The following is a 24,827-nucleotide window of genomic DNA, read 5'->3' as shown; positions in this document are numbered from 1 at the left end:
ATGTACTGTGTTTTTATTTTCAAACTTTTGATTACATTTCTAGCAATAATTAAATAAAGTACGGTTGGATGATTACGCGTTAACTTTAGTGGACACCAGATGGCAGTAATTAGTTGCTGGTATCCTAGCAACGATGTGACATTATGCTGCCTGGGTAGCCTGTCCAAAACCAGTTCCTGGAGGTACCTTCAGATGCAAATTGCTGTCTGTTGAGTCATTGAATGTTAGGGCAGTGAGGGAACAAGACAACTACCTTTGGTTTCGGACGCAGCCTGCTGTGTCTTGTTTCGAAGGCTGTGTCCTCCGGAGATTGCATTTGTCAGCCGCATTGTCTCATTTCAGAAAAGTAAGTTGGACACTCCAAATGCGACTTCCGAATAACAACATTCAAATGCGACCTTATTTTCAATTGGGAAGATGCATGAGGTGTATCCTTTGTGGGCACTAACAACCCACAATCCTTTGCTTCAATGAAAATTAACATTTCATAATTTTCTGGAAATATATTGTTCAAATGCAAATAATGTTAATTCCCAAGTTGAAGTACCTCAGGTGCAAAGTATACAATATGTATGAGGAATAGTAGTAATATATGATTAAAATAAAGTATTATAGACTAAAAGTACACCTGTAAAATCTACATCATTATAATTCTACTAAAATGACATACATTCCCTTCCAAAATGGCTTATTTCTCTTCTCACTCAAAGCACTCACACTTGTTAAAGAGTGGCTGTCATAGCAACCACGATAAGTTCTGTTTCCGTTTGTCTGTTTAAACGAGACAAACGAGGCTATAAACAGATATTTATAATACAAAAGCATGAAAATGTGTCTGAAATGCACCAGTGGTGAATTCTCAGGGCCAGCAAAGCCTTCTCAAGTGTGACAGCTGTGTCACAAATCGCATGCCTGAGGCAGTGCATGAGTCTGAGATCCACCCCAGGCCTTCAGAATTTCAACAGAATCCCTCAACAGTGCAAATGAATGGGTAACTAAAGTCAGATTCATCAGCCAATCAGATTGATTTATTTATTCTTGGTGGGTGTAATCTTTAGGATATGCCCCGGTCGAGGCCTTCTAGCTGGCCTTGAGTGACGCAATCACGCTTTAAGTGAGGTAATTTGAAAGTGAAGAGTACGAGATCGTCATCACTGCTGCTATCGCCATTGAGAAAGAGATCCTTATGGATTTAAAAACACGAGATGTTCTGCATGACCGTGTGACTGCTTAATTTATTAATCAATTTTCACTTCAAGTAAATTGGTAATTGCTTTTTGAATTGTTGTTGCAACACTGAAAGTTTTCTAAGTGTAAATTAGGCTGCTTGAGCATTCAGTGTCAGTTTTGAAAAATAGTGCTGCATTCCATTCAACTCGGAAAGTCGGATTTTACAACTTCCTACATGGAAAATGCAATGGAATGCATCTTGAAGTCAGAATTACAACTTGTAGGCTCGTGCAGAAATTCTCAACTTGCATGATGTCACACAAACATGTCGACACTCAGGGACATACACAAAGTGATAAACATTCACTTCATTAAGTAATATCGATAAATGAGTTTGTTTCCACATTACATGATATTAAAGCTTGTTTAACAAATGCCTGCAGAAACAAGTGTATAAAACATTATAATCTCTTTTGATAAGCGTACACCTGAAGCACAAATGCTCAGTTTGAATAATAATTTTAAAAAAATTATAGAACGACTAATGTTTGTCGCAAAGCGGATGAGTTTGATTTTTTTTTCTTTCTAAAACTTGTCATGATGCATTTCTCCTCGATGGTTTTTCAACACTCAACAGAATAACACAGGCTGCATGAATATGATAAATAATTACTGCAAGAGTTACATTAACATTCAGGTGCGAAGGGACTTCAATGTTTCTAAATTGCACAAATAAAAAATAAATGTACATATTCATCTCTGGCTTGCAATATTTTCAAACATGTTCATTTCATAATTTTTCCGAGGGTGAAATCCATTGCCTGCCTGTTAACATTCACGATAAAAAATAATAATAAAATAAGTGAATTGTTAAGTATTTGTCTTTGTTTGAATAACTACTCAACCCTAACTTACACATTAATACTGGAAAAAGAGCCCCTTTGGTGTAAAAACACATTAAGTCATTTTACGGCGGGATTTTGAATGATGACCATTCACCGTAAATTAGGGCTCCCCCTCCCAACAAAAGCCAATTTAACCACTGCGGAGGACGAATCTCAGTTGCCTCCGTGTCGGAGACCGTCAATCCGCACATCTTATTACGTGTTTTGTTGAGTGCATTACCATGGAAACATAGCGCGTTTTGAGGCTTTACACTATTCTCCGCTGCATCCACTCACAACACACCATGTGCCCCACCGAGAGTGAGAACCACATTAGAGCAACCACAAGGAGGTTACCCAAAGTGACTCTACCCTCCTTAGCAACCAGGCCAATTTGGTTGCTTAGGAGACCTGACTGGATTCACTCAGCATGCCCTGGATTTGAACTCACGCCTCCAGAAGTGGTAGTCAGTATCTTTACTCGCTGAGTTACCCAGGCCCTTAGCCGGTACCTTTTATTAGAATAACCATCTTGTGGACCAGATTTAAAAGTGGATTGTAGCCAATGAACTTTGTATTTGCCTGATCCGTCAGACACCTCTATGGTCTTGAAAGCTTGTTACAAGTCATTGTCACTTTGTCATTTAGCAGAAACATTACACTAACAAACTAGATAGGTAAATACATTAGGTAATAGGTTTGAACATTCCGTCAAAGTAAGTCTAAGAAAATTTTAGGATTTATGATCATCCGCTGTGCAAAAATAGTAATTCCGATCATTTTGAAGACATATAGCACACTCTAAATGTCTGTGCTGAGTTTGGTAGATGTAGCTTGAAAGCTCTAGGAGTTATGGTTGATAATTTTGGTCAAAGGTATTTTAGAAAAACTGTAAACTATGTGTGTTGAATAACAGTATGTTGGCTTTGTTAAGACAGCATAAAAAGTACCATGGTATTATCTGGACAAAGGGACATGGTACTACCATGGTTATTTTGGACATGCACCATCGTATTTCCATTGTATTCTTTAAAGTATCTTGGATTTACATGTAAATACCATGTGGTATAAACATTGTAATCATGAATATTGTTATCACACCATAGTATATATTCAAGTACCATGACTACCATCTGATACCATGGTACAGCCACAGTACTTTTTGTTAGGGAATCCAAAGAAACTTAAAGTACAATACTTTAAAGACTTTAGGTGCTTTATTTAAGTCAATGAATTCCAACAACCTTCTCGCTCAGTAACTCTCTTGTTGAAGTTGCCCCTTCCTCAAATCTAACCTTATGAGAAAAACAAATTCTAAGACAATCATCCACGAAAGGAAGTTCCATACACAAGGATCATTCTGGAAAAAATATACAATACAGACAAAATTCATTTTGAAGGTGGATGAAGTTTATAAATAGCATTGGCAGAGGGGGAGAAAGGGAATCAATTTACGGATTGACTCATGGGATACTGCACAGGAGAACAGATTGGAAAGTAGCCAGGAGTTGAAAGGCACTTTTGAAGTTTTAGTAAACTTCAGGTAGAAACAAGAACAATTTTATCTAATGATCATAATTGATCACATGTTGTGCCAAGCATTTGGTCTAGCAAGCAACACTTTCAAAAATGATGTACGGTCAAGTAATATTTATACAAGCTCATATACTGTCGTATCTCAAAAGACACTTTCCTTTTAACTAAACTTTACATCAGGAAGATGGGAGCCATTTTCTAGTAAAGCTTTCCTGCCCAGCCTGTAGTGGAGTATTTAATCTTAGTCTCCACATCTTTCTCTTTCCCCAATGAAACCACTGTATATCTAATCACAGATTTCTATGGGTGTATGTTACATTACAACAATGTTATTTAAGATTGACACGTCAAAGACAGAGCTTGTATAGTATGAATTATCCTTTTTGTTTTGCTAATAGGTAAGTTAATACAAAAAGATTTACATTTTACATTTTAATCAACTATCAAATCACTCACCCAATGCTTTTAACCAGACAAATAATCACCCAAAAATTAAAATCCTCTCATCATTTACTCACCCCCATGCCATCCCAGATGTGTAGGACTGCTGAACACAAAAAAAGATTTTTAGAATATTTCAGCTCTGCAGGTCCACATATTGCAAGTGAATTGTGGCCAGAAATGTGAAGGTCCATAAGTAATTCATAAGACTCAAGTGGTTTAATCCATATCTTCAGATTCAATCTAACTGGTTTTGGGTGATAAACAGATCAATAGTTAAGTCCCTTTTTGCTATAAGTTTAACTTTCTTCTTTTGTTTTTGGCGATTCACATTCTTTGTGCATGTTGCAACCTATTGGGCAGTGAGGAAATTTTAAGTAAAGTAAAAAAGGACTTAAATATTTATCTGTTCCTCATTCACACCTATCATATATTTTCTGAAGACATATATATAATCACTGGATTATTTTTAAAATGCCTTTATATGCTTTTTGGACCTTCAAAGTTCTGGCCATTATTCACTTGCATTATATGGACCTACAGAGCTGAGATTGTAATCCTTACAGTGCGTTAGTTAAACACTGTAATTCGACTGTTAGAATGATTAACACACCTTGAAAAAGGACAAATTGGGTAATATAGCTTTAAATAGAAAGCTTGACCCTAAAAAAGCAATATACATAATGAGAGCATGTATAATAAAACAAGTGTGAAATGTTTCAAAGCAGGTATAAGTGGAATGGGATTAGAATTTGCAATTTACCCATCCTATCCCGCCAAAGCCCTTCATTAGTCCCTCACTGACATTTGTCAACATCAGATCCTTTGAATGGCACTTAAACAGAAGTAAACACTTAAGGCATGTGAATTAATCATAAGCAATATGTTTGATTTAATGTTGTAAAATGCAGTGCTCAAATAGAATCAAGTCTGATCAAGACTTGTTTAAATACATGAAACTAGTTTATTAGATATTACAAATATAAATTGTGACAAGACAGACTGTCAGTATGTGTGTTAGTGTTGGTGGGGATTTTTCAAAGATTTCAGTGCAGTTACATTGTTACGTCAGTTGGTGGCGGCAAGGGACTATTATGAGTGAGTCAGTCTCAGCAGACTGTTAAACCATTTCTGTCAAAAAGGCTGCTTTATTCAGGAACAAACAATGCTATGGTTATCAATATGTCAATCAATGCTATTTCAAGAGTAAATCCCGCATTTATATGCGGATGTATTTCCCGAGCGTGTACGTGGCTGTTGGTCCTCCTCTTAGCAACACGATAAACAAGTTTTATACAAATTCTGAATGGATTATATATAGCATAGAAAGCGCACAACGAACACTCCCTTTATAATCACTATAAAGCTGTCAATCATCTTCATCGCGATATCTAGCACCCCCGTAGTAGGCTACCAAGTCTATTCATAATGAAACATTAGTACGCCTAAATGTTTCCTATTTATGCAAGGAATACAAAAGCCCCGAATTATAGGATAAATATAGTAGAAAGAGAGAGAGAGAGAGAGAGAGAGAGAGAAAATTACTCTAAAAAAGGCAGCAAAAAGCTTTCAATTCCTGACTGCGAGTGGAGGTTTATTATTCTCCATTTTTTTTAGCAAAAGCTTCACCGGAGCGGTGCCATGCAAGCAGTCATGTCAACGGTCTGCTTAGCGGTCTTTAGAAGTGGGGCGGGGCGTTTACATTTTAAACAAACATTCACAAAATATAAAGTGCGATACTTACATCTTCAGAACATAAAGCTGGAACACGAACAGTTGGTACTGATCCAGCTTGAGAATCAACATTTTTGAAAATCCTGCTTTTATATTGACACTCATTCACAAAGCAGGCTGGTGATGTCCAGTCCAAAATGATTTGCACAAACATACACACATTTTGGTATGTTTTGGGGCACACTTCCTTCAAAATCAAAAGTTGTCCACTGCATCTTCAGTAGCCCTGATGTCGGGAGTACATGAAGACACTTATGTTCACTTTTACAGCCAACAACAGAACACTCATGATGCTTATGAAGCCGAGACATTATTCTTCTCTCTGTATCTGCTCCTATACAGAAGAAAATGGTAGATCACTCAGGGAAGGATCTATGATAATAGGGTGGAGTCCGCCACCAGTCATGGGCAAGGCCTAATCTAATGTGACATCACTTTAGAGCAGAAATGAAAACCATTAATTTTGACACAGTTTTTGATTAATAGAATTATAAGAAAGAGGAGTGGGTGGACTTTTAACATTGTAGGGTGGTTGTGTACACACTGCCGACTCACATTTAATGTACAAACACCATGTAAAAGGTCCCAGATCCCCCCAGCCCCCCTTCAATTCAAGCACTGATCAAATGTCATTTTAAGTTACTACATCAGAATAACATTCTTTTTATGATCACTTCTGGTAAATAAAGGCGTTTAGATAACGTTGCCAAAAAAAAAAAGAAAAATCAAGCTAAAATGCATTTAAGATTTTCAAACGCAATAATTTAAAAGAAAATGTATAATGTTTCCTGTGAATTCCTTAGCTGTGTAGAAAACTAGAACATTCTTGTAAACAGTTTTTTTTTAGCAAGGATCTTGAGGTTGGTTTCTGATTGGCCTTCTCTTTGCAGTCAGTTACATTCCATCTTGAACATCTATCTACATGTGACTTCAAATTATATCTACTGAATTTTAATAAAATGTAGAGACAAATACAAATGAAACCATTGCACAATTTAATACTGAAACACAATTTGTTAAAGCTTGCTTAAAGATATCTGAAAATAAGCAAAATATTATACATCAAAATAAAATCCTCCATTACATTACAACAATAAATTACAAGGTCCCTGAAATAATTTTAATCAACATATTTGATACATTTGAAATACATGTATTTGCTGGATCTATTTCATTAATGTCCTTTGTCATCTGTATTTATAACCCACAAATACTGAGCAAATATAAAGCAATGTCATCAATTTCTGACTAAGCTTGAGAACTGTACATGTTATTCTTTGTAACTCATTAGTCTGGTTTATGTTGCATGTTGGTTTTCTGGGGTCTGCATTTACATAAATTATTAATTCTGAAAACTCAGAGTAGGAAATGATCATTTAAATAATAGCTGAAAGAGACGTCATTAAGACTGCCATTTTCTACATATCCCAGTGACCCCAGAGAGGCTTTCACTTGACTGGAGATAAGGTTAAAGTGCCACAGTGTGTCTAAGCTCAAGCAATGCGTAGGAAAGTCATAAATAAATAAAAATGAACAACAAAATGTTAAAAACCCACACACGTTATCAAGGTAAGGTGTAAAATAAAAAAAAAATAAAAAAAAAAGCACAGCACCAAGCATTTTTATTAAAACTACAGTGGCATAAGGAATAATAGAGACATGTGGTGTAAAGTCTCCATACTGTCTGTGCATATATATATATATATATATATATATATATATATATATATATATATATATATATAAAATAAATGAGGATCTGAACGCGGTGTCTTCGCATGTGATCATGAGAGGTCCACTGGGAATTTTGCACATTAAGCTATTAAGCTCTTCTTCAAGAATATCCAACAGCTGGTTCCAAATGTCCAGAGGCACACAGGACCGAAAGAGAACTTTATATCCCATCATGCCATGCTCTCCCTCTCTTCTGATGGCCCATTTGACAATTTCTTCACTTTCTTAACCCCCTCTCCCATGGCAGTTGAGGTAGTTACCCTGCCATGAAAAAGAGAAGTGACATTAACAACAAAAACAATCCATGTTCTCAATTAGGTATCACAGTGTTGTCAGTGACTTAAAATTTGTCACATGCAGCTACCATTGCAAGGCAAACACTCTTGAATAAACAACTAAAAGCTAAAGCAGTGTTTTTAGACCAGATTTGCTTTTGTACTTGTGGATAATGTCAGTGTTGACATGAATGAAGCTGAACTTGAATAATTAATTAATATGTTCTGGGAAAAAAAACAAAAAAAAACAGACTCTCCCAATTTTCTGAGGAAAGCCCTTCAGCTATAGCATACATACAACTCATGTTTAATAAAAAGACAGAATCAGTCTCTCCTAAGAAGGTTTGAACATTGAAAATATACAAAACAAATGTTAAATCACTTTCTGAAAAAAATCTAGACCTCTCTCTCACACACACACTTTCTGATCGTAACAATTATTTGAACAAAAATTGGACTGCATATGGCCATTCTGGTAGTGACAAACTGTTCACTGATAAGAAAACACATCTAAGAGGACCTACTGTTGTTAAAGCAACACAGAGTTTGTTCTGAAATGCATTTAAATTTAGGTCATTCAAATGTAAATTGTTTAATGGAGTAGAATGTTGATAATGTCATGGTTAAACAAACAACCAAAAAAAAATCTAATGAATGAGCCCCAATGTGATATATGTCCATGTTATAGACATGGACATATTAATAGTGGATTAATCACTGGTTCACGTTGGATAATGGCCAAATGACATCAATTTTACAATGCAATACTGCTGCAAATTCATTGGTCCATCCTCCAGAACTGGATCTCGGATCAACATCAAGGAAAATATAAAAGACATCCAGCACACGCTCAGAAGCTGCCAAAAACTGTAGTGAAAGGTCTCCACTGAGATGCAAAGCACAAAATAAAGGATGTGTAAAAATAGCAGAAAATGCCAGGAACCTGCTAAAGTGAGGTTCTGTTAACCTCTTAAGATCCTTGCCATTTTTGGGGATTTCCGCCTGGATTTGGCCTACCCAAATTAAAAAGCTTCCCATTCCCACATACTTTGGCCTAAATACACAGTTTAGGTGTCATTTTACAGGAAACCCTTTGAAGTTGCATAAAACACTGCTAAAAATTAAAAAAAATTAAATATATGTTGTCTGAACAGTAATAACCCTCCTAAAAAAAGAGGTGCTTTTTGATTGTTTTTATATAAATTCATTTTTGAAAGTGTATAACTCAAGCCCTGTTTGCCCTAGCAGCATGCAGACAGTTTTGGCTGTTTCCACTAGATGTCAGCAAATACCTGAAAAAGGAATTTTGTCTGTATCATGTTTTATTTAATATCTATTTAAATGTATCTGAAGGGAGGAATATTACCTTTTTTTGGTGTACTTTTCGCCTACCCAAATCTAAAGTCTCCCCATACCCATATACAGTGCTATAAATGCAAAATCCCAGTGTAATTTTACAGAAAACCCTTTGTCATTACATAAAACACTGTTGAAAGTGGTAAATATGCACTCAGGTGTCTGGTGAGGCAGCGTCTGTGTGTTTTGCTGACGTAACCTACCTAGTGATCACTTCACAGTCAGGATGCAATATCACAGCCCCTGATTGGTCTATTTGATCTTGAGAGACATTGCCGGAAAGCGGAGGGTCTAAGCTTTACGGCAATATATGCTTTATCCGGATCGGATGTTTACATATTTTCCTGGATTGTTGAATATCATATAACATTACTTTGTAGTGTTTCTGCACTCGCGTGACATATCGAGGGATTACTTGGGCACACAACCACAGAAAACACTGAAAAACGGCTCATTTTGCAGAGAATAACCTAAGGTAAAGGATTATGTAGCATTTGTGGCTAACTGTGCTGTCTAGTCGCGAGTAGCACGGCAAATATTCAATAATTTCACTTGTATGTTTACAAATGTTGATTGTATACCTCATGATTCATTCGAAGTGTATTAGATATGTGATTAAACCTCAATAAAAAGACTTATTGGAACTTCTTACTGGCAATGAGAGCTTTCATTTGATACATGGTTTGTACATGTGCGTCATATTTGAGCGATATGAGACATATATGTATTCAAAAGCATACATAATTATGACCACGACTTTTGATGGGTGGAACTATGTAATTTATTGTAAATAAGTTACTTCATGTAAAACAAATGCCAAAGTGATGCATATCTCAAGAAAGTAGACATTCTAAGCTTTCAAATGGTACCAGATATGAGCTCATAACTCCTCCGCATACATTTAAAATTTGAAGTACATTATTACTGACGTCATTTTAAATCCCGGATCCGGGATCATTTTATGGAATAAACATTGCACACCACTGATTTGGAAGAAAAGGCCTGGTTTACATGTATGCCAAGTTAAAAATATGGTTGGTGTCATAGCCAGACAAAGAAATAAAATGGACACAATCATCAAAAAACTAACAAAAAAGAACCTTGGTTTGTCCTCGAGCAAATGTTAATACCTAGCGTTAGAGCTGAAGTGTGTAATTTCTGTGCCACTAATGTTAATAGAACTGCAAAAATTACCTCCCTGCATCTGCCATTGGTAAAAACAACAAAAACAACAACAAAAAAACAGATGGTCTCACACCAAACCCACCCTCCTGTTGCTGTGTCAAATGATGGGAATGCTCAAACAGCTGTGCTCAAATAGCAACAGTGTTAACTTTTCCAAGGAATTATGGTTTTGAATTAATGGTTTTCTTATAGTTGTCCCTGCATATTAATCCGGGACAGGAGAAAGCATCCAAAAAACACATCACCTTTAAATCGCTCCATAGAAAGTTACCGTTACTATTCAAAGTCTCATATATCTCAAATATTTGCATTTCGTGTGAAAAGGCCTTAACAAATTAAAGCTGCTTTTAGATAAAATTTTGCAATTAAAAGAAAATTGAAAGCCAAAGATTTGTCATTAAAATTTTTTAAAGCACAATGGGCTGTTTAGACCTAAACTCTGACAGCTCATGAGAGCATTGCCTTCTATTTTTGTGATTACCCTCACCCAACTTTTCTGTGTTCTTCACAAGACTCAATGAGGACAGCTGAATCAGGCCGCACCCAAATCACCCCAGGAAAATAGGCCACAAGGCTGCAATCTGCTCAATCCGTTTGGAAGGAAGAGAAGTGAGAGTAAAGCACGATGTAAGGCAGGTGGTAGAGATCCACGAGAGGAGGAGGAGGAAAAGAAAAGGGGGAAAGTGCAAGCCTGGAACAAGGACATATGAAGTCACAGGGCTATTTTGGGGACTGGGGGAAGTGGGGAGGGTGGTGGTTGTCATGGAACAGAACAAAACTTGGACATCTGGGAGGATAGAGATGCAATCCACCGAGACACTAGCAAGAAAATTAGAAGGATGGGAAAAGCGACAATGACCATAGAAATAGAAAGAAAAAAGCTATTAAAACAAACAAAATCTGGTGAAGCAGCTCAGATTAAGAGAACATGACCAGTATGGGAGCGTGTGTACGTGTAAATAAATGGGGGCATGACAGGTGCTTGCAGCTAGGGCATGTAATGAGAATGTATTCCAGGTCCTCCAATCAGGTGAAACCCCTCTGGGCTTCTGCTAAGGCCATGACAGGTGTCTGGATCATTGTAAGCCTGTGTGTGACCAGGTCACCTCTAGTAACAGAGCGCAACAGGGTCTTGGCATGTAAAAGAGCCGCATGCATGCTCACACATAGACAAATTTGCTCTCTACCAAAAAAATGTTACTTACGTTTTACTTATGGCTCTATAAGCCTTTAAACGGACAAAGGAATACAAAGCAACATAAAGGTAATAGGAGAGAGAGAGGGGGACACAATGCAGGCCTCAAACCTGAATTTCAATGGAAGCAACACATGTCCAACGGGTCAAGAGCATGTTTGCTATGTCTACAACACAGCTATTACAAAAATTATGTTAATTTATAAAAAAATTTAAAAAAAAACACACTGGCAGAATGAACACTAGAAACAATGTTCACAAATATTTAACTCAATCACACAGAATGTTTATTCATTTGCAGTTTTCTATCATATATATATATATGATAGAAATAGAAATATATACAAGCAGCTGTATGTTTGTGTGGGATTTTGAATGTGTTTAAATAGCATGTACAAATTCTTACACATCATCCATCTCCATGTCTTCTTCCTCCACAGACAACAGTAGATAGGGGTTGTAGGATGCTGGACGAAATTTGTGTCCGGTTAAGAAAAAGAAGGTCAGAGTGGCCAGCTCATCCAACAGCTAAGAATAGGAGGAAGCATAAAATGTATTAACCTTGTATAATTGTACAGGTGAGTATTTGGGAAATACATGTTTTTCTTTGAATGCTGAAAATGATCAGGATTACAGCCATTAATGGACTTTATTAACAGTTTTATTTAGAATTTCATTTTTCAATGGCTGACATTAACCTAAAAGCCCATTTTAAAGTTGTTAATCTAATATGACACCTTAGCTGCATCTGAATTTGCACACTGTATGCATTGTATGTACTGCAATTGATAAAGAATGCACTTCTTGGCCATTTAAAAGAAGTACACTCTTTAGGTATGCAGGTGAGTAGCATGAATACATTCATATGGGAACACGGGCATTGTCCCGTGACCCAAATATATAGCGTACTAACAACTACCGCAAAAATAATCTATTCTGATTTTGTTAAACAAGTACAATGTAACCACAAGGAACAAATGTCTTGGGATACAGTACTGTGCACAAGTCTTAACAATCGTATGCACCTAGTCTTAGGTAAATTAGACGTTTCACTAAAACATTTGCCTTAAGATGTTTTTTTTAATGTCTTCAGCTTTAGTGTGTCCATAAGTAATATAAATTTCAGACTTCCAAACGTTCCTTGTGCAAATAAAAAAAAAAGATTACAATATAAGAACAGGGAGCATTGCAACAGATGGCATGGTCCCCACAGAGCCCCCAACTGAACATAGAGTCAGTCTAGGATTACATAAAGAGACAGAAGCAATTGAGACAGCCTAAATAGATAGAAATGTGGCGAAATCTCCAAGAAGCATGGAACATCATATCTGCCAACAACCAAGAAAAACTGTGTCCAGGTGTCCCTATAGGAGAATTGATGCTGTTTTGAAGGCAAAGGTGGTCACATCAAATATTTATTTAGATTTTTTATGTTCAATAGACTGTATAACGTTAATTGATAAATGAAAACTATTTATGGCATTATTTTTCATTATGAATTTTTTTCACAAGTGCCTAAAACCTTTGCACAGTACTGTATGTACTGTAGCACTTATAAGCGAAAAGAGCCGCCCGACTTGTGGTTCTCCACCAATTGTTTTTTTGCATGCAGTGTTTCGAATATGACATCTCTGCAGCTCCTGTGGCATTATGGGATAGTAAGGTGTCCAGAGAACAGGCACTTATGAATCTCACCGGATGTAGTAAGTCATCTGGGTATTTCTCACCTTCTGTTTTATAAATACTGAGGATTTGAACACACTACTCCATTGAAATACTGCTTTTCGCATACTATATAGTAGGGAAATATGCATATTCGGATGCAGGGCCAGTTTCCATACGATTAACAAAACTTTATATTAAATGGTTATGACTAAATGACTGTGATAACACAGTGGGGTCTTATAGATTCTGTGCAACAGGTGTAAAACTACAAAAAGCCACTGAGTAGTGCGCAAAACATTTCATCACTACAGCCACAAATGACAGCCGCAATCAATCACTGGAATCCAGGATTGCGTCCCAGTTTTTCAAATGTTTAAAAAAACTATTGGTCTTATATACAGGTAGGTAAAGCCAATCATAGTTACCCTACCAAATAGATAATTGGGACAGCAGATAAAATATCAAAACCTCCACAAGCTATATGTTCCCTCTGTGATGCCTAAAACTAAGTCAGACACAGTTGACGTCATGCATTTGGAAGAATTTATGCAGATTAAACTGAGAATATGTCTTGTCACAAAGATTTATGGCACAACTTTGTCAGCCTCAAAGAAAGGCGAAACTGACTTCAGAAAAAATATTATCTATGCTAAAACTTCACAAATATGTTGTCACAAACTTACACATTCAGTGTGTTAAAAGTTTGTGTTAACATTTTCAAAATCAATTCTTGATGTGAATTATCACACTGCATTTTTACTATATAATTTTTTTTTTAAATGTGTTCTGTAAAATGTTGTATGTTTGAAGTAAAAGCTGCCATCACTCACCTGGTAGAGCCACTTCCACTGGAAGGGGACAATGACCTTGATGAGACTGGCAATGATGCGGGTGAAATAAATATAGCATACAATCTGTGCCAGAAAAAGAGACGGAGGAGTGATACACTTATATAAAGGATTAGATAGCCTAAATGTTTAAATCATGTTAGACGAGACATTGAAACACAAGAATGGTATACATTGATGATGCTAAAGTAGACAGATGTCATTAAGGATGATCACCAAAATGGTGCAATGAATACTGTGCCATTTGTTCATCTCTATGATAATTAAGCTATTTGGGGCAATGTGGTTGAGTGGAATTCACATGAAGTCAGTCTGTAATTTCATAAGTGCGATAACATTCAGCGACAGTCCTGTAGTTATACACTGCCTCTGACTAATGAATGCATTTAAAAAGAGGCTGTCACCATTTAATGAGTCAAGCAAAAATAATACGTCTAATAAATGTGCCATGACAGTCAGTCACCCCTGCACAGAATGGAGCGCCAGTCACGTTTCCATTTGAAAGCAGCGTCTGGATAGTGAGACTGTGAGGTGAATACGTACCATCACATAGTAGTGCCTAAAAAGCTTCAGTTGAGCCAGATTGATGGCAGCTACAAAGAAAAAGACAAAAGACAAACCATTATGATTAAAACAGAGAGTGGAGAGCTGTCCTTTTACCTTTCAAGCTTCAATTACTGTGATTCTTGCTGTGAAAATTGTTCAAATCAGGAGGCAATCAAAGTAGAGGGAGAGGCAGTAGATGAAAGAGTTTGGCAGCACCAAAATATTGATTATTTGAGAGAGTGGTGACAGAACTTTTTTGGAATCTTTTCAATATAGCATTATACTAGCATTTATACTGGAAGTAATGGACTGCATGCCATTGCATCACCAAGCTTTGCTATAATAATGTTTGGTGTATGTAATATAGTGGCTAAATATGACCACATTTTTTATTTTTGCGAGAGTGCATAATTTTTCCGCAGTGGCAAAATTAGGACACAAACGCTGGGGCTATGGGAATAACCTGCTTGATTCAGAGCTCTGATAACAGACACCAGACAGCACAAATGCACACATTCACATACAAAAGTAATTGTAAGCATGTTGAAAATAGACATCTTGAAGGATCACTTATGAAATAAACAGCACCACAACCTGAACATCAGCAAAACACCTTGTATTTCTAAATCTACTACAGACGTCTGAGACAATGCACAGCAGGAAGTAGTTGTTATCAAGACCTGTAAAGCTCTATCTAGTGTTCTTTCTTAGCAGGTTTAATTTTTTTAACCAGGGATACAAACTCATGAGAGGAGAAAATATGTCAGCAGGAGAATATTTTCAGTTTATTCGTATGTATTTAAAACATTTTGTTGGATTTTGAAGTTTTCTTTGTTTGTGTTTAGGCATAAAGTAACACTTTCAAATAATTTTAATAAAACCTAGAAAGTTTTACCAAACAATCTGAGAAATTTAGATGAAAGGCGAGTAGTTTTCCTCCCTGTTTAGATGCATGATAAAAACATTGGTCTGAGATAATTGGTTGGTTATTATACGCCTACATGTTATTTGTCATTTCAAAAAACTGGACTGTCTTGTTTTATATCAGCTTAAAAGAATGTTTTCTTTCCATTTAAGAAAGGGGGACAGCTTGAGATATTAAAAGAACAATGTAGTCCCAGGCCATGGCAGAAATTACCAAGTACTTGTGGTTGACTGATATGGGTTTTTAATAGCAGATATCCAGAGAGCCGGGAGGCTGAGAGGCCAATATGTCACACAATTTTATGCTTAAATTATAAACTCTTATTTAGCACTATATTTGCTCAATTTCACACACAATTTTTACTTTGTGAAAAGGAATCTTTAAAAAAATAAATAAGATTGTGCTTTAAAATAGTAGATAGCATTTTCTTCCAATTTCTGTTTAGTTATCCAATTTTAATTTTGCACATAAATAAATTTCTATTATATTAGGAAGGAGGAAATAACAGTGCACACAGTAGTCCAGCAACCACGGATGGCATGTGTAAGTTAGCAATTTTCTCACTAAAGTCCGAATAAAATGAATTATACATACAGTGCAAAAAGACGATTTATCACTCGTGGCTATATTTAGGTTGACTACTACCAAGTATTAGGGCTACGTACATTTTAATAGTCCTAAAAAAAAATTTAAAAAAGGGGTACAAATTTGCTAAAATTCAATCTGTTAATTTCAAGATTTCAAAACAGTGAGACTCAACAAATATTCTACAGAATACTATTTCTGTATTACCTGCTTTGTTATTTGAATATACTTTCATGTAAAATCTGCCTCTCTAAAATCTGACTTGCAGTGAGAACTTGCCATCTTCATCCCAAATGATGGAAAGCACAGATCCCATGCTGCAGGGTGAAATCTGTCTATCAAGTCTCTGGATTTGTGGGTAGGATAACTTCATAGGCCCAGGCTGGTTTCTCTGAGCTACGACATTTAAAAGCTGCCTGGCATCTACTGTCACAACAGGAAACAGTGTAAGGTGGCAGAGCACATGCCAGATAGAGCATCACTGGTAGGATAAACAATCAAGCAAGAGGAGAGAAATATTGTATCTCTGCTTTGCGTAGTGACAAATGTGTGTTGGAAAACTACAAAAATTAACCTCTGATCAGACATTCATAATGAGGTTTGGATCCATATTTTCAGCTTTGAATCAGGTCATCTGATCACTGTTCATCGTTACTCATAGTGAGTAAATCACTGGAATGGACTGTCAAAACTTTGTGCACTTCTGGAGTGATAATAAAATTCAGAATCATTTTCATCTTTAAACTTTTTTTTTTTTTTTTTAAGATTACCAATGTAATTGAGAGCCATTTTTACATCTCTGTGGCAGTTTTAGTATTTGGTTAACTTATGTTTCAGCAACATGTTTAGAACTGTACATTTTGCCAGCTGTACATTTTGACAACGAAATTGTGCATTTTGCACAATTAAATTTCATGGCCTAAAGACTTATGAATAAAGTGCACACAAAGAGTGTTATGAATAAATTACGTAGCGAATCGCAAACTATGACAGTTCAAAATACCAAAAGGAGGAATTTCTAAAGTTTGAAAATACATATTTTTCTTTAAATTACTTTTAATTTAAACGTTGTAACAAATGAGAAACAGGTGTGAGTTTTGTATAAGACTGTTTCTGTGTAGTCACAACATAAGTATTAGAAACTGCAGTTTTTTTCTGTAAAGCTGATTGAAAATTGCTCCAACAATGTTATTTCAACATACCTTTACCGTCTGTCGCTGATGCCTCTTGTAAATGTCTTATGGACCTACCAATAAAAAAATAAAATAAAATGTAAAAAAAAACATTGGACAACATTAAACATCAAAACAAATGTCACAGTCAACTACTAAAAGAGCAATAACAGCCAACCATTTATTCATACAATACAAACATTGGAGACCATATACCAGACGACTGGAAAGAGTATTGCCCCACAGCACAGCAGATCGACCAGAAACAGGATCTCCATCCACAGACCATACTCGCTGGAGCCCTCCTCTGTGGACTCAATAATGATGTACGCCACATTGGCCAGAACCTGATATCACAAGGCCAAAACTGTAACATTACAATTATTACTACTCTGGTTGTAATCCTCATAGGGTAGTGAATTTTTGGCATGTGTGTGTGTGTGTGTGTCATTACACATTTTAGTTTTTAACCTGTTCAACTCTGCGTACCTGAAAAGGGGGTACTATGTCGCTAAATGTTTTTACGCTCAAACTGTTCAAGCCTCTGAATACATACAGTTCATTCAGAAAGTATTCAGACCCCATAATTTTTTTTTCACATTTTGTCATGCCTTATGATAAAATGCTATAAATAAAATGCATACAAATGCTGCTGTATGCCCCAAATAGCAAAAAAACTATATCTGCTTTTACATTGCCAAAAAATAATGAGCCATTTTTTATTTCTCTTAGACTGCTTTTGTGAATAATCCAATGTTATATCTTAGATGTCCAGAACAAAATATAAAGTCCAGCAGGAAAAGCATGCTAAATAAATCATTGGAAATATATGTTATCTACAATTAATGATGAAATGTTATCCATCAGCGCAAAAGGGAGGATCGCAGCTTTCTTCAGATTAACAATTGTTTTATTGATTCACATATTGAACATAGAAAAACAAAACTTGTACACACAGAATCAACATTAACCCCCCCACTATTACCCCTCCCAATCCACAACCCCACCCTGGCCCCCAAAAATATCTCAGCAGTCTTACATGATTATAGACAAACACACACACACAAAACAAAATATAAAATATACAAATATAATAATAAAATCATACATCCATAAACATCAGATATCCATCCCATTTCTCCACAAACAAGTAAAACTTCCCCAGTCTTCTAAATGCCCCTTCTTCAAAGGCAGCCACCCTCCCCATCTCAGAGTACCACTCCTGAAATGAGGCCGCTCCAGCTGACCTCCATCCCATTAAAATGATCTTTCTGGTGATTAACTTACTGATGACACTGGTTAGGACCCAACTCTTTATGTGTCTATTCCCAAAATACAAAGTCTGGGGCAAAATGATGCTCGAGTGCTCAATACATCACACACAAAATTCTGAAACTTCAACCAAAACTCATGGAACTTTACACCCCAAAAGACATGGGTTATGTCTCCATCCTCTGATTGGCATTGCAAGCAGGTGGGTGTCTCTTTAAGACCAAGCCTATACAATCTAAAGGGGGTCCAATAGAATCCATGTAAAATCTTGAATTGCATAAGGTGCATCCTTGCTATAAGCTTGAGGCAACATTTAAATAATGTCAGAATTAAACATTCTGGACACTTTTGTCCATACCAAGTGCAAATGCGAGATAAAGGGATGTAATTTAACTTCTTCGGTTAGTTTGATAGAAAGGCTCTGCAATGGCAAAATAGGGGCAAGAACTTCCTGTTCAATACAAAACCAGGGAGGGGCTCTCTCAGGTGGAAGCGACCAATGAGCCAAATGTCTGAGACTGAATGCACAATAATAAAATAAAATCTTGGGTAGGCCTAACCCACCTTAGTCAATTGGCCTATGCAGCTTACTGAAATGTAATCTGGGATGTTTCCCATTCCAAATGAAGGCCTTCACTATGCTAAGAGAGGGGGACATCTACAGGGAGAGACTGTAGCAGGTAGTTGAATTTTAGAATACAATTCATTTTAATAACATTAACCTAGCCCAATCATCGATAAATGTAATGAAGCCCACCTGCCCATATCGCTCGAAAACCTTTTTATTAAAGGGTCAAAATGAACTAACTAAATCAGACAAATTTGCTGGGAATAAAATGCCCAAATACTTAATGTCCTATTTGGGCCACTGGAAGGTGCCCGGCTGAAAAGACATTATCGGGCAGTACGCTGTCAGAGACAAAGCTTCGGATTTAGACCAATTAACTCTGTATCCCGAGAACTTAGTTAAGGATTTAATAATTCTGTGGAGGCAAGGTATAGATCTAGAAGGATCGGAGAGGAATAATAGAATATAATTTACGTAAAGCAGAAGCTTGTGCCACACCCTCCCACCACAACCCCAGGAAAATCATCCTCCTTTCTTATCGTGGCTGCTAATGGTTCTAGGGCAAGACAGAGCAATAACGGGGAAAGAGGGCAACCCAGCTTCCTGCGGGAAAGTTGCGTTTCTTGAAGAATCACTATATCATATTTTTTAAGAAAATAAATAACCTTCCTTTTTGTGGGGTTCCCCAACCCATTCACATTCCACGTGGAGAGACAATTCACTCATATTAACATGACATTGACATATTAGGAAAAATAGCTTTTAAATTAAAGTATGAAAAATTGCAGACGGTCGCCCAAAAATCACCAGAGTCGAAGAGGTTAATGCATCTTTAGTCACTATACCACACTTTGTAGAAACATTTATTTGAGGGGATGATACTAAAATGTGACAATACCTGCAGGGGAATGACAATCATAAAGATCTTCTTGTCCTTATCTGAGAGGATATGCTTGACAAAGGCCCAGCCAGTTCCTATTAATGCTATAGTAATGAACAACAGTGCCCCCTTCAGTCTGCACAAAACAAAAACAAAAAACGTTTGCTAGTAGATGGTACAGAGACTTTTACCAAAACACAACTTTTCTGAAAGCAGTCATGTTGATTCAGGTCATTTCTTTTTTGACAGTACCATTTTCCCAGGTTGGTGAACTTACAGGTGAGTAATGTAATAGACCACAGCCCAGCCTTCGATAGGAAAGCCCTGATTGGAAATGTAGTAATAGTCAATCTGTAACACAAGAATATAATGGTGAAATTTGTGTTTTGGGTACCTAGCTTGAACATTAGACCCTATCTGAACAAAGTAACACTCCTATAATGAACAAATTATGCATAATCCATCGTGTTACAGCGCCAAATAAACACTGAAATAAAATGACCAGATATTACCAATTTGTCAGGCAAACTTTATAATTCCCGGACAAGTAGGCCAGCACCACAGTTTCTAAGCGGAAAGTATGATTACATATCCCATCATAAAAAGCCGAATATAAGTTTTGGAATTCTGAGCTTCGGATCCTTCCAAACAACTTCTTTTTTTAATACCAGAAAACCTCACATAAAAACAGATCTGCTCAAATAAAAGAGGTCAGGATGCAAAAACTCACCGCATGGAATATAAGGGAAAGTGACTTAGTGAATGGAAGAGCAGCCATTAGCCAATGAATCTTGTAAACATCAGCACTTTAAGACACAAAGCAAGAGCAGTACACAGAGTAAATTAAGAATCTGTTTTACCTATTTTACAGTACACAATAAAAGGCATGTTTTTGCTGCTCTCTACTGGTTATTGTTTGTAACAGGTGAAAAACAGCCAAAGAGAAAATTAAACTATGCTAAATAAATATAAGATTGGACTGTTACATTAGCACTTACCTATGGGTGCGCAAAACATGAACCCACAGCGTGCCGATGAGGAAGAAGAACATGGACATGCAGATATAAAGTTTAGGTAAAGGAATCTCTCCAGCAGAGAGGTAGCTGTCTGGATTTTTCTCCTCTATGTTGATCTGAAATCATATCACAACATTTTAACAACTTGTAACAGTTCCACAGTATTAACATACAACTGTGCTTTTTAGGTGATTCCACCTGCTAAAAGGCATGCAAAATACCTTCACAACTTTTCAGTGGGAGTCACTAAATATTTCATAAATTCAAATTTGGTTAAAATTCAAGCAAATTGCTCATTGTAAAATGGATCATTTCTTTCGATGCAATTCAGCATTCCAGCTGTAATAAAATATGTAATACAGTAACAGCTATGATGTGAAACACCAGTTCACTTAGCTATTGTGTATATCAATGCGCAGCATCCATAGAACAATGATATGTTATTGTTTTTGCATGTCAGTGACAGTTTCTTATAGCGGAAAGATTTACTTACTAACATTATGTTAATGAACATTTTTGTCCTTAATATTTTATTATGTATTATGTAAGGCACTCAAGGCCGTGCAAACATTGTGAATATCGACACGGCTGAAGGGAATTCAAGCTTTTAGCCATAACTGTGCTCACTACACTACACATCCTCAGGTACTTAATTTACTTAAGTTACTTAAGTATGGGCTTGTAGTGACAACTGCATGACATTTATGGTAATTGTAAATTAGAACTCTCAGAAATCACTCACATCAATGCTGAAAGACAGCACGCCTGAAACAGGGCTGTCCTGGTTTATTGGCACGGAGTAGCATTTATAGAAATAGAAGTTATATAGGCCCTGCTGTTCGTCCCTTGTGACATTGAAGTAAAACTAAAAACAAGAACAGGTCAGTCAGTTCAGAGTTCACAACTGGGTAAAGGTTAAAAGAAGTCAACTTAGAAACCTTGGAAAATATTAAAACGGACAGACATGAGTTCAGTTGCAGAGGTTAAAGATCACAGAGTCCCTTGGGCTCTCAGCAAAAGCTATATCAGTTCTTCTAGGAAGAAACAATGAGATACTTGTCCTGTTCCTCTACCATGCCAAATTATTTAAAAAGATTTGATCTAGGCTAAAGAACAAGGCTGATGTCCGAAGTACCTGAAAAGAGTAGACATGGTCCTTGCTCTGAAGAGTATAGGTATCTTCTGCCTTGTTCTGAAACGGAGTTATGAAATCCAAATCAGTTAATGTAAAATTAAGACACAGAACATTTTAAGAGTTCATTTAATCATGTGATCCATATTGTGGTATGTTTTTTTTAGGCAGGTCTCACCTCAACATCTTGCTTGGATTTAGCAACCGCTGCAATATTTTTTGGAGAGAAATGAACAGACAAACATCACTATATCTAGACTAATACAAAATATGACTGTGAACAAAAGATAAAATTGCCTTACATAACAGGCTTTCTTGAATCTAAAAATGAAGGACTGCATTTATGTATCTCAGCCACACAAAGACAATTTAAAGGAATAGTTCACCTAGAAATTAAAATTCTCTGATCATTTACTCACCCTTATGCCATTCCAGGTGTGTCTGACTTTCTTTTTTCTGTTGACGAAGATTCTTAGAAAAATATCTGTCTGTTCAATTGAATTGAATTGAATGTGGCCAGAACTATGAAAGTCCAAAAAACAAATAATGGCAGCATGAAAATAAGACTACAGTGGTTAAATCCATGACTTCAGAAGTGATATGATAGGTGTGTGTGAGAAACAGTTCAATATTAAAAACCTTTTTTACTATAAATTCCACTCACATTCTTCTTTTGTTTATGCAATTTGCATTCTTTGTGCATGTCGCCACCTACTGGGCATGGGGAGAATTTTTTGCAAAACATATTGATCCATATCTCACCCACACTTCTGAAGTCATAGATTTAACCACTGTAGTGTTATTTTCATGCTGCCATTATTTGGTTTTTGGACTTTCATAGTTCTGGCCACTAGCATTTTATGGACCAAAAGAGTGGAGATATTCTTCTAAAAATCTTAATTTGTGTTTGGCAGAAGAGAGGAAGTCCTACAAATCTGGGATGGCATGAGAGTTAGTAAATGATGAGGGAAATTTCATTTTTGGGTGAACTATCAATTTAACACTACAGGCAGTCATTTGTCTCTTTGTTACCATATTTTCATAAAAGAATATGACATTGACTTGACATAAATAAGCACAAACAGTCATAGCGAGTTGGAGTATGCCCTGGAAAATATCTGAACACAAACAGCAGAATTACACATACTCTCAATAGACTTCCACAATTCCGCTTGGCATAAACTAAACATTTTCATTCACTTCAGGGTAGTTTTGGAGGTAATGCCTGTTTAAGTGTTATGGAAGGCCAGGAAATACCCCATGATGGGACTGACAATTCAGATAAGTGAGACTTACCCTCAGGCTGAGATCCATCATCTGGTGTCTTGACTGGTACCCCTTTCCCATTCTCAGCCTTAAGGTCTTCCTTTGTGTTTTTGGGCAATATGGGTATGATGTTGGGAAACAAACCTGCCTCTGCTGAAGTCTTCTTCCTCACTCTGTGGATATTGTAAGTCATGGCAGGGCATTTAGAAACTGCTAAAACTTCCAGACCAATTTTTATTTGAATGAGAAAAGGTTCCAATTACAGCTACATCCAAATATATTCAACAGAACAAACACCGTTAGCTTAAGTTCACCCACATGTTACTTTTGAAGTCCAGCAAGAGAAGAACTCCTGCAAAATTACTGCTTGGATCTTTTTTCAGAGGACAATAGTCAAGACCTTCATCCTGCATGTTCAAAAGACAGATTATAAAATGCTTTGAACACAGTTTGACTGAAAGATCATCCAATGAATTACTATTTTAAAATCAGATTTAATTGAATATTATACAATATGACATGTCATACTGCAACAAAAAAATTCAAATGAGTGGTCATAATGTTTTGGCTCATAAGTGTATTAAGTATAACATATTCAAATGTATATCAGAAGACAGACGCTAACCAGATATGTGGAGAAGCCATTATTGCTTGCGCGATCTAAGCTGAAACCAATCTGTAAAAAAATAGGAAGACGTTAGAAAGACGTTTATGGGTCATGAACAAATCTCACATCATCCAGTGTTATACTTATCAACATACAGCAATTGACATAAGACATTTAAGTTGGTTTTGAATTAATTATGAGGAAGGTTGTCTTGCATAAGGAGAGAAAGACTGCCATTAATACTGTGAGAGGCATTATTTTTATTATTATGGTGCACTGAATGAATCTCAGAGCCGATATTCAGACTTTCTGAGAACAGACTCTTACCGTGGAGCTGTCAATGTTGTCCGTGTTTCCATCAGTAAAGCTGAGACTGTTAATTCTAATGATCATGTAACCATCTTTATAAAAGCCAAATGTGTTCAGATGGACCCGCTGACGGATGTCATCCTGAGACATGACAAATATGTTTAGTGGCGAAGGAGGCATTAGGCATTTCGCTAAATGTGGCTTTCATTAAACAAAACTATCATGATCACAAGACAGCATCTGCTGGCATTCAGTAATAGTGATGATAACTCAATAACTGTTTCTTTTTTTTCTATATACATTCAAAGCACTGAGCACACATACCTTAAGAATGAGGTGATGGAGTCGACATTGACTTTCTATGATAAAACCCATAAAAATCGCATTAATTACTGTAAACAAACACCTTTTCCCAGACGCCATTTCTTTTAAAAACGCTTTAAAAATAAGAGCAGGTCAATCGTACTATTATTTCCGGTTCACAGAGATAATGACCGAGGTCAAATTCTTTTTCAAGGCAGTCAGT

At 36.4% G+C, this 24,827-nt stretch overlaps 1 protein-coding gene across 1 annotated transcript; it reads right to left on the bottom strand.

Moving 5' to 3' along the window:
* Nucleotides 1–6,754: 6,754 nt before the first annotated feature.
* Nucleotides 6,755–24,769, bottom strand: gpr107 (G protein-coupled receptor 107). Its single transcript, XM_052113330.1, has 18 exons — nt 24,626–24,769; nt 24,320–24,442; nt 24,011–24,061; nt 23,704–23,792; nt 23,416–23,558; nt 22,298–22,326; nt 22,123–22,179; nt 21,730–21,852; nt 20,970–21,103; nt 20,702–20,777; nt 20,249–20,322; nt 19,990–20,107; nt 17,468–17,598; nt 17,282–17,325; nt 14,567–14,616; nt 14,006–14,089; nt 11,917–12,038; nt 6,755–7,760 (listed from the first exon to the last, which is right to left on the bottom strand). The coding sequence occupies exons 1-18, from the start codon at nt 24,722–24,724 to the stop codon at nt 7,670–7,672; spliced, it is 1,638 nt and encodes a 545-aa protein (XP_051969290.1). The 5' UTR covers nt 24,725–24,769; the 3' UTR covers nt 6,755–7,669.
* Between the last annotated feature and the right edge of the window lie 58 nt (nt 24,770–24,827).

The sequence above is a fragment of the Xyrauchen texanus genome, chromosome 3, assembly GCF_025860055.1.
Source record: "Xyrauchen texanus isolate HMW12.3.18 chromosome 3, RBS_HiC_50CHRs, whole genome shotgun sequence".
NCBI classification, from domain to species: Eukaryota; Metazoa; Chordata; class Actinopteri; order Cypriniformes; family Catostomidae; genus Xyrauchen; species Xyrauchen texanus.
The sequence above is the reverse complement of the archived record's forward strand: the minus strand, read 5'-3'. Positions and strand labels throughout refer to the sequence as shown.

Coding starts and splice junctions, on each gene's coding strand:
- gpr107 (XM_052113330.1), bottom strand. CDS start 24,724: ATGGCGTCTGGGAAAAGGTGTTTGTTTACAGTAATTAATGCGATTTTT. Junction 22,327..23,415: donor TGATGGATCTCAGCCTGAGG/GTAAGTCTCACT, acceptor AAAATATTGCAG/CGGTTGCTAAATCCAAGCAA. Junction 7,761..11,916: donor GACATGGAGATGGATGATGT/GTAAGAATTTGT, acceptor TTTTCATGGCAG/GGTAACTACCTCAACTGCCA.